Below are 12,285 nucleotides of genomic sequence, written 5' to 3' on the forward strand. Positions count from 1 at the left end.
TGCTTCTAGAACACTGTTGGATGTTCCTTATAGATTTTTGGCTGCTGATCACGAAAATCACATCCAAATTTGCCCATCACATACCGTTTCATCAAAATCTTCAGTTTTGCTACAATGGAAAAACGATATCAGGGCAACTGGAATCCTTCAATGCTTGCTGACTTGACACTGTTGGACACTGCAACGTGATGCACTGGACATTGAATACAAACGAAAATCAGGAGCAAAACACTTTTAATTATGTGGAACTTAATAGCATATTAGAAACATAAATGCAATTCAATATGTTAGTGCCAGTAAACAGTTAACTGTCTGTTTGTCAGAGTTCCTAAGTGATGAAGCAAAACCAAAACTATATTTGTGCATACCCATCAGGTACCTGTCACAATCAGTAAAACTTTTGGGAAGCAAAACTTTTCACAAAAATTGTTGTGCAGTGTAATTAGTCATATTGTACAAATATGGTGTTTTGTGTATATCTAACAGTATTTTGTTATGAATAGTGTAATTTTTTTAAACTGCTGTCTGCAAAAAATTTTATATAAGAAAAAAAATTGTAATACAGGAATTGAAAAATGTGAAACTTTTGAGTAGTTTGTTTAGACAACTTGAACTGATCAGTAGCATTTTTTTTGTTAACACAAGAACAGAGGAAATAGAGAAATAAAGTGACATTGTTTTTATTTCTCTGCCTTTCTTATAATAGTAAAACTTAGGAAATCTGGTAAAGTATGACCAAATTTCTCTGTGATGACAAAGGAATGAAAAGAAATCTGACATTGAATATTTTTTTTCTCAGTTCAGTGTATGAAGTGTGAGAATTAAAGAAATTCATTTCTTTTATCACTCTTCCTTCTTCTAATGCAAGAATGTAAAAAAATCCAATATTAAATTACCTTGTTTTTCTTTCCTAATATAAAAATTGAAGCAACCCAAATGCCAGTTGAACATTTCTGGTTTAGTGGATATCAAGTTAAAGTAATACTGTTTCTAATATTTTACTATGATTTGTTATTATTTCAAATTAATCTTTATTATTTGGAAAAATTATAATGGATTGACCACAAACTTCAATATTTTTACAAGTGAGTGAACTGTCAAAGTATTTATATTACTGTGAGTTTTGATTCTTGTTAGTATTACTTAAGTTGTATTTTTTAAGTTACTTAGAGCAAAAAAAACATGAAAAAAATTCCTTTAGGAGGAATATATTACTACCATGAGTTTCAAAAGAGATGAAGTTCTATGAGTCCCCTGCTAGTACAGCGGTATGTCTACAGATTTACAACTCAAAATCAGGGGTTTGATTCCCCACGGTGGGCTCAGCAGATAGCCCAATGTGGCTTTGCTATAAGAAAACAAACAGGTCCTGTAAATACACACTAGTTCAAGAAGTAGTAGTTTTGGAAGGAATGAATAATATTATTATAGTATCTTATTTTGTATTGTAAGTTATATATATTTTTTTTTTTTAGGCAAGCAAAAGCTCTGTTGAAGATCATCCAAAGCCAGTATTTCCATGAACTACTAGATGTAGAGGTCGAGGGAGAAAAGATTGAGTCTCCATTGTGCTTGTCATGGTACAGATACTATTAGTTCTTCAGATTTGTTGAAGATTTTGTACTTTAAAAAAAGTGATAGAAAACTAATGCTTGTTCAATATCTGTTTCATAAAGTTTATCTTGTTGAAACCATGCTACTGATAAAAGAATTTTTAAGATTGAGAAAATAATGAAATGTATAGCTATAGCTATTTATCAAAGTAGAATAGGAATTGTACTTGTTTATATAGCTGTTGTGTTCTGTTGTAAAATTGGCCTGGCCTGGACAGATGGTTAAGGCAATTGACTCATAATCCGAGGGTCGCAGGTTTGAATCTTTGTCATACCAAACATGCTCGCTCTTTCAGCCACGGGGACATTATAGTGTGACAGTCAATCCCACTATTCATTGGTAAAAGAGTAACCCAAGAGTTGGCAGTGGGTGGTGATGACTAGCTGCCTTCGTCTAGTCTTACACTGCTAAATTAGGGATGGCTAGTGCAGATAGCCCTGGTGTAGCTTTGCAAGAAATTCAAAACTAACCAAACTGTTGTAAAAGTATTAGATTTATGGAATGAATTATGAATTCTTCCTTTAGCAAGGAAATTGTATCTAACTAAAGGATCACTTGTATATATATATTTTTATTTTTCAGAAGTTTCTGAGTGTAACTTTGTGTACTTTTAAACAGGTACCCAGACAACCTGGCATGGCAGCTTAAAATTTCTCGTAAGATTATTCGGAAATCAGAAGAGTTTGAACGTTTGCACAGCTTCCTAATATCCGAAACTGAGAGTGTAAGATTTTATATTTGAATTTGTATTTGTATTCAGTTCAAATGTTACTACAATTACATGACAAATGTTCTGAAACATATTTTTGATTATTTTATCATGATCAGTGTCCTAAAATGGTTGATTTAGATATTTAAAATAGTTGAGAAATTTACAGTTTGTAATTCAGTTTTTGCTGTCTTTGGCTAAGGAGAATATGTGGAACTAAGTTATTAAAAATTTGTACACTAAGATATATGAGAGACAAATTAATAAATGACGACTCTACATTACATTACCTCCTCTCATATGTTTAGCTATTCTTGCTCAGTACTGTCCTCTATATCTAAACATTTCTTTTCTTGCCAGAAGCTTTGAATTCCCACACTCACTGTGTTTCAACTGTATCTTACATGCAAATCATAATTCAACAATTCTCCACCAATAGGAGTCTAACACACCCTCCTGATGCATGGGAGTCCTTTTATTTAATTCTACCAAACTGCCACTTCTCTTTAGACAGTGATTGAGTGCAGACATTTTTCACTTGTTCATTTCATTTTTTTCATTTTTTTGAAGTAGGGATTTACTTGATTTATTCATTTGCTACTGTTAGTTTTTTCTGTAGTTCTGTATTGCAATAACTGTTTATTGATTTTGTGTTTTTCTCATTTTCAATTTCTTCTCAGTATAAGATGGTTTTTGAAGTTTATGTTTAGCAACTTTGATATTATTACCACAAGTTCCCATGCCATTACTGGTTTTAGGTCTGGGGGGTCTAGACTTGATTTTTCATCCATCAGGATGTTTCTTATTACATGATAATTTTTTTCTCCTGACACCATTCAGGTTCCTCTTATGTTGTCTGAGTTTGTTCATGATGTAGAGAATTTTGACTGTTTTTTTTTTTCTTCCTTCTACCTATGCCTTACATTCTTGCACATCACCTACGAAGTCTACTAGGCCAGACCACGTTTTTTTCATATGCTATTTCAGGTATGTTTTTTTCTCTTTTTCATTGTTTTCATATTATACTGTTTTTTCTTTTTCACATGACTCCTGTACTTAGAGTTCCTTGTTTTCCTTCCTTTTCCTGACATCTGGGTTCATGTTGAACACTTTGTTTCTCAGTTGAGGGCTGGTTTTAGAAAGCCTCATCCTCCATAGACTTCTGATCATTATGCTTTGACTTAGCAAGCTGATCATTTCTTTGACTCCAAGCATTAGTGCCCATTTTGTTCATGTGGCAGGTTGTCCCTGATAATCTTATACACTTCCTTCATGTTAATTGTCCCCACTATTGTCTTACCATTACAGGTCTCTTCCAGTGTTTGTCCAACATAAACCTCCTTTCTGAGGCAATTCACTTTCTGTTGTTACTCATCTTTAGCATCATTGTCCTCTTTGGTCCTATCAAAACATAGTTTTGTTGCTGTTAGGATCTTCTTGGGAAGGCAGTGTTTTTCACAGGTTCATCTGTCTTCCCATTATCTTTGTGACTTCTGGATGGCTTATTTTTTCCATTGGTTTATTTTAAGAGAATTCCCAGTATCTTTAAATTCACTTACAGACTCTATGGCCAGTCATTTTCCCCCTTTTTTTTTTCCTGGAGCCTTACATCTCATGTCCATTGGAGGAAATACTTCAGTCACATGTGTGACCTTCATCTTGTATGTTTGTCCCAAATGTCTTCATTAGATTGCTATTTTTCCCTTGTCTGGATACTGCCTTCTGCCTGTTGTTATCTTGAATTGGTAAATGATCTTTTCTCCATATATTTTTCTCCAGGGGCATGTCCCATTTTGGATTTGGATCCTGCTCTGAATCGAAATTTGCCTGTCCAGGTATGTTTTCTATATTTCAAACACAACAGTTGAAATGGGGTATTCCACAGTAGTGCTAGTAGATCTTTCCTTGCAATATATTTGATTCATTAAAATACCAATTCCAGGCAGTACTAACCCATGGATTTACAAGGATAAAATAAAAGGGGATAGCTGTCTCTTTGAGTGAATAAGTTAGGAGTGGTGTGCATTGCAATATAGTGTTTTTATGGTAACCCTTTGCAATTTCCCTGGTGTTGATATTTCTCTGGACTCCACTTTATTTTCATCCCCTTGTTCTTCTATGGAAGTATGGGAATCTTTGCCACTTTGCAGTTCTGAGCCATGTTTTGGGAGGACCACAGAGGAGTCCTTCTGAATATGTTTGCTTCCATTCAGTAGGGCAATGATTTTCTGCTGGTGCACATGGCTTGTTATCCTCTAATTATGCTCTTCACTTCCATATGATTGGCCCTGGAGGTTGTTGATGTGCCCAATATCTGTGAGGCTCAATCTGGAGGGTGAAGCTGCTTACATTTTACCATGCAGTCTACTTCCATTGCTGTGGGATTCAGACAACACTATTTTGCTCTGGCTTTTGTGCAGTCCTGTCCAGAGGATGTTACTGCTTTTGAGTAGATCTGTCACATTGCAGTTCCCCTCTTCAATTGAGATCCTCATCCTATCATCACCTGGATGTCAGTTCCCTGTGAATGACTTTGGATTAGTATTGGACCAATGAACATAAATCCTCAAATATGTTGGTTGTGTTTCCTCCTGCTCCTTCAGTCTGCCTCAGAATCTCCAACACTGTGTGGTGGGTCATAGAGGTTGATGTTGTGCTAAGCTTCTGTGGAATTCTGTCTGGATGATGAGGTTTATATGTTTCTAGAGGTAAGCCACTCCCATTTTGTGCGACCCTAAGTATGGTGTTGCACTCTGGCTTCTGTTCATTCTATCCAGAGGATAATTTTGATCTTGGTAATGGTTTTTCCTCTTGTGCTCCATCTCAGGATGGAGTCTGAGGCTGATGTTGCACAATGTAGTTCCAGTTTGAGTGATTTTAATGTGGTGTATCATATTGGCACGCCTCTTCCTTCCATAATTTAGGTTTCCAGATGTATGGTTGATTGTGGATTTGTACGTGTATCCATTTCTTATATTGATTTGTACAAGGTATGCTTCCATTCTTCCTAATGTGAGGTGAATACAGTGTAGACCATCTTCCTACCATGGGTTAGAGATTCTGTTCCTGATGCTGCTTTGGTTTGAGCTCTAGTTGCTCAGTAGAGTCAGATAGAGGGAGTCGTGCATCAGGAGGGTATGTTGCACTCCTGTTGGTAATGGATTTTCATGCATGCAAGATGCAGTTGAATCACATTGATTGTGGGGTATGTGGGAACTCAAGACTTGTGGCATGTATAAAATAAGGCAGCACTAAATGAGAATAGCTAATGTGAGAAAGGTAAGTACCTATTGGAATTCTACTGTTAGTATAAGAAAATGATAATTTATGTGAAGTACAAATTATTAAAATCATTATCTGCATAACAGCCAAGTGCATAACTCTATGTCATGCTCTGTATCTCTTGAAAAGTTAAATGCAGAAAAATGAATAACGTATGAAAATGCTACTTTTCAAGAGTAAAATATAAGAAATTATTCACTTTTTGCAATTCCTAATATTTCACATCCATTTTAACATCAATCCATCAGTCTTTGTATGTACTGACATTTGAGAAAAACTTGTAAAACCAAAAATGCTTTTTTCATGATGGAAATTCTTAAAAAAACATAAGACTTCTTTCTTTGATTGATTAAAAGAAATACAGTATAACCCCTTTAAGCGGCCACCACTCAGATTCGGTCACCTCTTGAAAGTGGCCATTCAATCACAGTCCCTTTTTTTGTTTACATAATCCCTAATTATGTACCTCCAATTATGTTGGAGGTTTTGAAAACAACATCCAATAGAAGGAAATGATTCACATATTATGCTAAGCAAAGAGGAAGATGATTTGCAACTTTTTTTTTTTTTTTAGCAAGTTGTGATGCAAACCCGGATATTTTGTCCTTTTAATCAATATATATATATATGTGTGCGTATATATATGTATAATTAAATTTGTTTCATGTAACATTTACGTAATTGTTACAACTTTAATTTATAGAGATTTTCTCTTTTTCTAGAAAAATGTCTCAGCTTATTTGGATCATGCAAAACTAGTTTTGTTACCCACAGTTAGATTTCTGATTAACATAGGTTCTCAGATACATTTTTTTTTAATCTACAGTAAATTTTCTTATGAGCACAGTTTGAGAGGCAAAAGGTTTATTTAAACAGTCAGTGACACAGCAGTTTATCTGCATACTTATATTGCTAGAAACTGGAATTTGATACCCATGGTGGACTGAGCACAGATAGTCAAATATACAGTTAATGTATATTATACATTATAGTGTAGCTTTGTGCTTATATACAAATAAATTGTTAAACATTTATCACACTCATGTTTAGTTTCATTTGGATTTTTGGTACACATTCATGTATCATGAAGCATTTTTAAACTGTTTTTTAGAACTTTGTCAATTATTGTTTTATATTTTTCAGGGAAATATAAGTAGGCAGGAAGCTGTCAGCATGATTCCACCTCTTTTATTAGATATCAAACCTCATCATAAGGTTAGATTTTGTTTGTGTGTAAGCATTGCTTTCTAACCTTATGTAATTACTGTCAAATATTTATTATGGAGCATTGGAAATTCTACTTTTCTGTTGCATATAATTATTCAACAAAACTGTTGCAGTGTTCTGTATAATTCATACTAAACATAAGAAATAACAATCATGTTTTAGTCAACCAAGCTGTAACTATGCTTCATAAACTAAAGGACTTGTTTTTTACCTAGTTATAAACAGTATCTGAATTTTTGTATCTCAAATGTTTTAAAAGTTTGATTTAAATCACAGTTCTCTAAGATTAATACTTCCATCTTAGTTGATGATGATGTAGGGCAGTTATCTTGGTGTAAGAGACTTTCCATTATACAATGTAATTATAATAAACTATTTTTTTTAAATGTGATTGTCTTACTGAGGTCTTTGTGTATGTGACAGTGATTAAGTAATTACATATCAGGCAGAGCAGGTCAAGTCTAGTACAAAAGCAGAAGTTTGTATTTAAGGGTCATGTAAAACAGTTGAACATTATAAGTAAGTTTTATTTAGCCTTTGTACATGAAAATTAGGTGTAATAAGTGGAACTGTTGGCCAGAATTATGTGAAACTGTAAATTTGTAAGTCAAGATCATGTAGGACAGCTATTTTATAAATGAAGGTTGAGAGAATGAGTGTAGATATGTAATGTCAGGGGTTACAGAGGAAAGCAGAGCTAAATCTCGTCTTAACAAAGAACAGTAGCACTGTATAAATCAGACTGATATGGAGCATGGAATAAGCCATAGTTTTATAAAATCTATAACTATAAATCAGGGTAGTGTAAAACATGGAATTCTCAAAATTATGTAAAAATACTGTAACGACAAATCAGGGTAGTGTAAAAACAATGTAATTATAAATTAGAATATTGTAGAACATGGAAATGGACAGGATTATGTAAAACACAGTTTAATTAAGTCAGAGAAAATAAAATTGGTCAAGGTTATATAAAAACAGGGCAACTGTAAATTAGAGTAATGAAGAACATGAAATAAGTCAGGGTTATGTAACACTATGAATATAAACAAATAAAACAGTGAAATTGTATGAATAAGGTTGTATTAAGTAATGCAACTATAAATTAGGAATGTAGAACTGTAAGTCAGGGTTATGTAGAATTGAATTCTTATAGATCAGCATCATATAGAATAATGAAATGGTATGAATTAGGATAAATAAAACATTGGGGCATTATTTTTCATGGTAACATTAACATACTACACATTAAAATATTTAAACTCAAATGATCTATGTTATTTAGCACACAATTAAAACCTTTGTTCTGAGATCATTGATCAATCTTAAAGATTTTAATTGTATGCTAAATAGCATTGATCATTTGAGGTTTTTTAAATATTTACACAAGTACCTTGGATTTTAATATACTATATTTTTATTAATGTGGACAAACAGTGTGTTCAACTGTTTGATTTTGATTTTTCATTTAGGTATTAGATATGTGCGCTGCTCCAGGTTCAAGACAGCTCAGATCATTGAAATGTTACACAAAGAAGAAACTGGAATTCCAGGTATTGATTTTTTTAAGTTTAGTAGTTCTTGGGGTGTTTTTATATTTGAAGGATTAAAAAAAACTATTCTCCTTTTTTTCATACTTCTAATAGGTGGAGTTGTTGTAGCAAATGACATGGACAACAAGCGTTGCTACATGTTAGTTCACCAAGCCAAGCGTCTCCACAGTCCATGTTGCATAGTAACCAATCACGATGCTTCACAGATGCCAAACTTGAGAGTAAAAACAGTAAGTATTTAAACTGCTATATTTTATTGTTGAAAATACATTTAAAAGACTAATGTTAAAATGGGATGTATTTAAAATGTTGGATGAATAAACAACCACAGGTATATGTAGTTTTTGTAATTCATTTATTTTGAATAAATACAAATTTCTCTTCTTGTTACCTTCTAAAAAATTGTTTTCTGTAAAGTTGGTTGTTTCAGCTATTATAGTAGCAACCTGCATACTGTGTGAATGTTATATATTTTCTCTCCACTTATTCTAATTTTAATACTGTTATTTTAGTTTGCCTATTGAAAGATTAGACTTTGGTTTGTTGGCTTACAGTTATACACGTAGATTTTAATCAGAGTTTTTTCTTTTGTGTTTGTATGTTAATGAAAGCTAATAAAGTCTGATTGAAAAACAACTTCATATAGGTAAACTGACAGTGATAGAGGATAACAGTAGGAACTTGTTAGTATTAGGTAGATTTTTATGTTAAATGGTATCATTTTGTAATGTCACCAATAATGATTTATGATATAATTATTTTACAAACTGTGTGAAGACATGAAATCAGATTAATTTGGAACAAGATTTTTATGGTCTTTATCACAAAGTTTTATAATTTTTATTTAGGCTGTATAAAGCAGTTTTACATCAAGTGTCTATATACTACTTTTGTAGTTTTGACATAATTTTAAAGTATGATTTAATCTTTTAATGTGTGTTTGTGGGGAAGGATTGCTGATGTCAATTTATGAATGAGTCTTATTATACAGGGTGTTCAGAAAGTCACTGTGCACTTGTACATTTATTAACAGACATGTTTCAATATAGAATACAGGAGGTAAATATGAATGACAATTATAAACAATGTTGAAAGTGACCCCCGTTGGCATCAATACAGGCTTGGATCCTTCTTATTTTGTTTTTAAACATTGCTATCAGTTGCTGGCTTGAAATAGACTGAATAAAATATGATGACAAAACTGCACAGTGACTTTCCGAACACCCTGTACTTTGCTGCTTCTAAATAAAGCCATAATGTGAAAAAAATAGATTTGAAATGGATATTTCACTGTTTTTCCAGTGCTTTTACAATGGTAATACTCTTGATAAACTATACTGTTAGAAAAAATCATGAACCCTCTCGAATTGTATTTTTTATATGTATGTATAAGAATACTATATATAAATATGTATATATATGTGTGTATCTATATTTGATTTAAGTAAAAGTTGTATTCGCAAAAGTTTTTTACAAAATTTGTGCAATTGCAAAAGTTTTAAAATTTAAGAAAAATATTTAGTTTTAATAATTTTAAAGCCATTATAAAATTTATTTTTCTTAGCCAACAGGCAAAACAGAAGTTTTGAAATACAACAGAATTCTTTGTGATGTACCTTGTAGGTGAGGTCGTTTTTTACATATTTTTCTTTGTATGAAGGTTAGTCTTTAATTTTATATAAGTAATTGTTTAATTCTTATTGTATCTTAATTCAGTAAAGTTTAGTTGAATCAAGTATTTATCTTACAACAGCTAAGAATATATCCAACTCTTTCCAATTTTCTTATTGCTAGAAGAGTCTAGTTAATGGAGTTATTTCAGGTATGTGATAAAATCTAAAGACAATACTAAATAAAACTGTTTTTTGTATTAAATGTTAATTCTGTAACCAATTTGGAGATACTTGAATAAACAGGCCATGAAATTGTGCTTATAATCTTTGTAGCATCTGAAAAGCAGTTGCTGATTTAATACTGAGACACAAAATACTAACAGATTTGTCAGTTACTATAAAATGACTATAACTGTAAAGGAATTTTTTAAAATAAAATATAAATATTTAAAGGATTAAGAAAACAAAGGAACTGATTATAAACAGAGCTTTTAGTTTACTAATCTCTCCATAAATAGTATTTTCTCAAGGTAAATTTGATATGCAAAGTCCAGTATAAATATTGTACTTATTTAACTTTCTTTGTCTGAAAATTCTAAAAATATACAATGTTATACTGAGATTTAGCAAAATGAGGTAATATGAAATTAAAGTTTATTTTTGTGTAAGGTTTATGAAAATGATACATTTATCAATTAAATCAAAATTGCACAATATGTGATCAGAACTTCTTGTAACTAATACCAGACTGAGTTTTGTCTTTTAAAACTTAAGTTTTTTAATCTACTTTAGATTTTAATATGTAATTAGAGAGATTTTAAAATGCTCAGTTCTTGGTAATATTGTACTTTTTACCATTAATGACTGAAAAAATGTAATTTCATATTAAAAACAGTTGAACATAAGTTTTGGTAATTTTTTACAGTAATTAAGCAATAATCATCATTAGGACATGTGAAGCAATTTGTACAGTTGCAATTTTCCACCACTTGTATTAAAGTCTGATCACTGTCTAGTGGTTAGCATGATGGACTGTTGACCTAAGGGTTCATGGTTTGCAATTTGTTACTAGAAAAGAAATTATGCTCTGCACTTTGTGGGTGTTTTATAACAGGTGATTACTCCATTATTTGATTAAAATAGCCCCAGTGTTGGTTGTGAGTGCTGTTTACTAGCAGCATCCAACCCACTAATTTTATTAGTTCAAAGTTAGGGATAGCTAACTCGTGTATAGTCCTTGTGTAGGTTTGCTCAAATATATGAAACAAAGAGATATTAAACAAAGAAGGTAATGTTTGAAGTAATTTTTTTTATTATATTCAAGAATGAAAAGTAGGATAAAATTTTTGTTTTCAATTCCTTAAGTGGTGATGGAACTTTAAGAAAAAACGTTGACATTTGGAGAAAATGGAATGTTGCTCATGGAAACAACTTAAATGGGTAAGCATTATTTTTATTTTCAATTGTGGTTCATTAATCATCCAGTGTAGTTTTGTTCATCAGTGTCCATCTTAGAAAGCTAGTGAAACAAGGCTTAGTTTTATAAATTACTAATTATTATAATTACAAGCATTGTTGTATTATAATGTCGTTTAAACTACTTGGTTTTACGGACATCTGGACGTATAAGACAACTTTGTAAATTTTGAAACTGCTTCAATTTGTCCAAAGTTTAAGTATACAAGGTTTATGAGAACCAAACGATAAATAACATACATGTCGAAGTCAAGTTACATGGCTGTTTCATACAGTCATTATTAGGTTTATATTCTAAATGTATTGCTTGATAATAACTTTTTTGCTTATGCATTTCTTCTGGTTCCAGAACCATTATTCTTTCAAAAATAAAATTCATATTGAGTTAGTGTTTTAATATATCATTTTGGGTTATTTATATTTCTACAAAAAATTAGTACTGATGTATTGATTAATTTATAAAAAGACATGTATATATTGTAAAAATCCTAGTTTAATTCTTGTTCATTTAGTCTTTCCAAAAGTACGGAAATGTTTCTTGCAGTGAACTCTAACGAATTAGTAATTTTAACTATTTCAGACTTTTCTATTATCGTGTTATTTATTTCTTCAGATATGTTTCTAAGTAAGCAGAAAAATAAGATTAGATAGAATTCAGACTCAAGACTGTCTAAGTAGTTAAGCTTCATGTATTAAATTATTCTGTGAAGGCTGTTACTTTAATTTTTAATTTTCTTGTTTAGTGAGAGTAAAACTTCTGATAAGAAAATGTTATCCATTTATAGAATGGTGATATATGGATCTCTTAACA

General features: G+C 31.6%; 1 protein-coding gene across 1 annotated transcript in view; it reads left to right on the plus strand.

Moving 5' to 3' along the window:
* Nsun2 (tRNA (cytosine(34)-C(5))-methyltransferase Nsun2) overlaps nucleotides 1-12,285 on the plus strand; it is a 53,832-nt gene that overhangs the window by 11,512 nt on the left and 30,035 nt on the right. Inside the window, 8 exon segments of the mRNA XM_076501752.1 lie at nucleotides 1,476-1,580; nucleotides 2,233-2,338; nucleotides 6,749-6,820; nucleotides 8,305-8,329; nucleotides 8,332-8,385; nucleotides 8,479-8,615; nucleotides 9,950-10,008; nucleotides 11,364-11,438. Of these exon segments, the coding sequence (XP_076357867.1) occupies nucleotides 1,476-1,580; nucleotides 2,233-2,338; nucleotides 6,749-6,820; nucleotides 8,305-8,329; nucleotides 8,332-8,385; nucleotides 8,479-8,615; nucleotides 9,950-10,008; nucleotides 11,364-11,438 (633 nt within the window).

Source organism: Tachypleus tridentatus, chromosome 5, assembly GCF_004210375.1.
Source record: "Tachypleus tridentatus isolate NWPU-2018 chromosome 5, ASM421037v1, whole genome shotgun sequence".
Taxonomy (NCBI): Eukaryota; Metazoa; Arthropoda; class Merostomata; order Xiphosura; family Limulidae; genus Tachypleus; species Tachypleus tridentatus.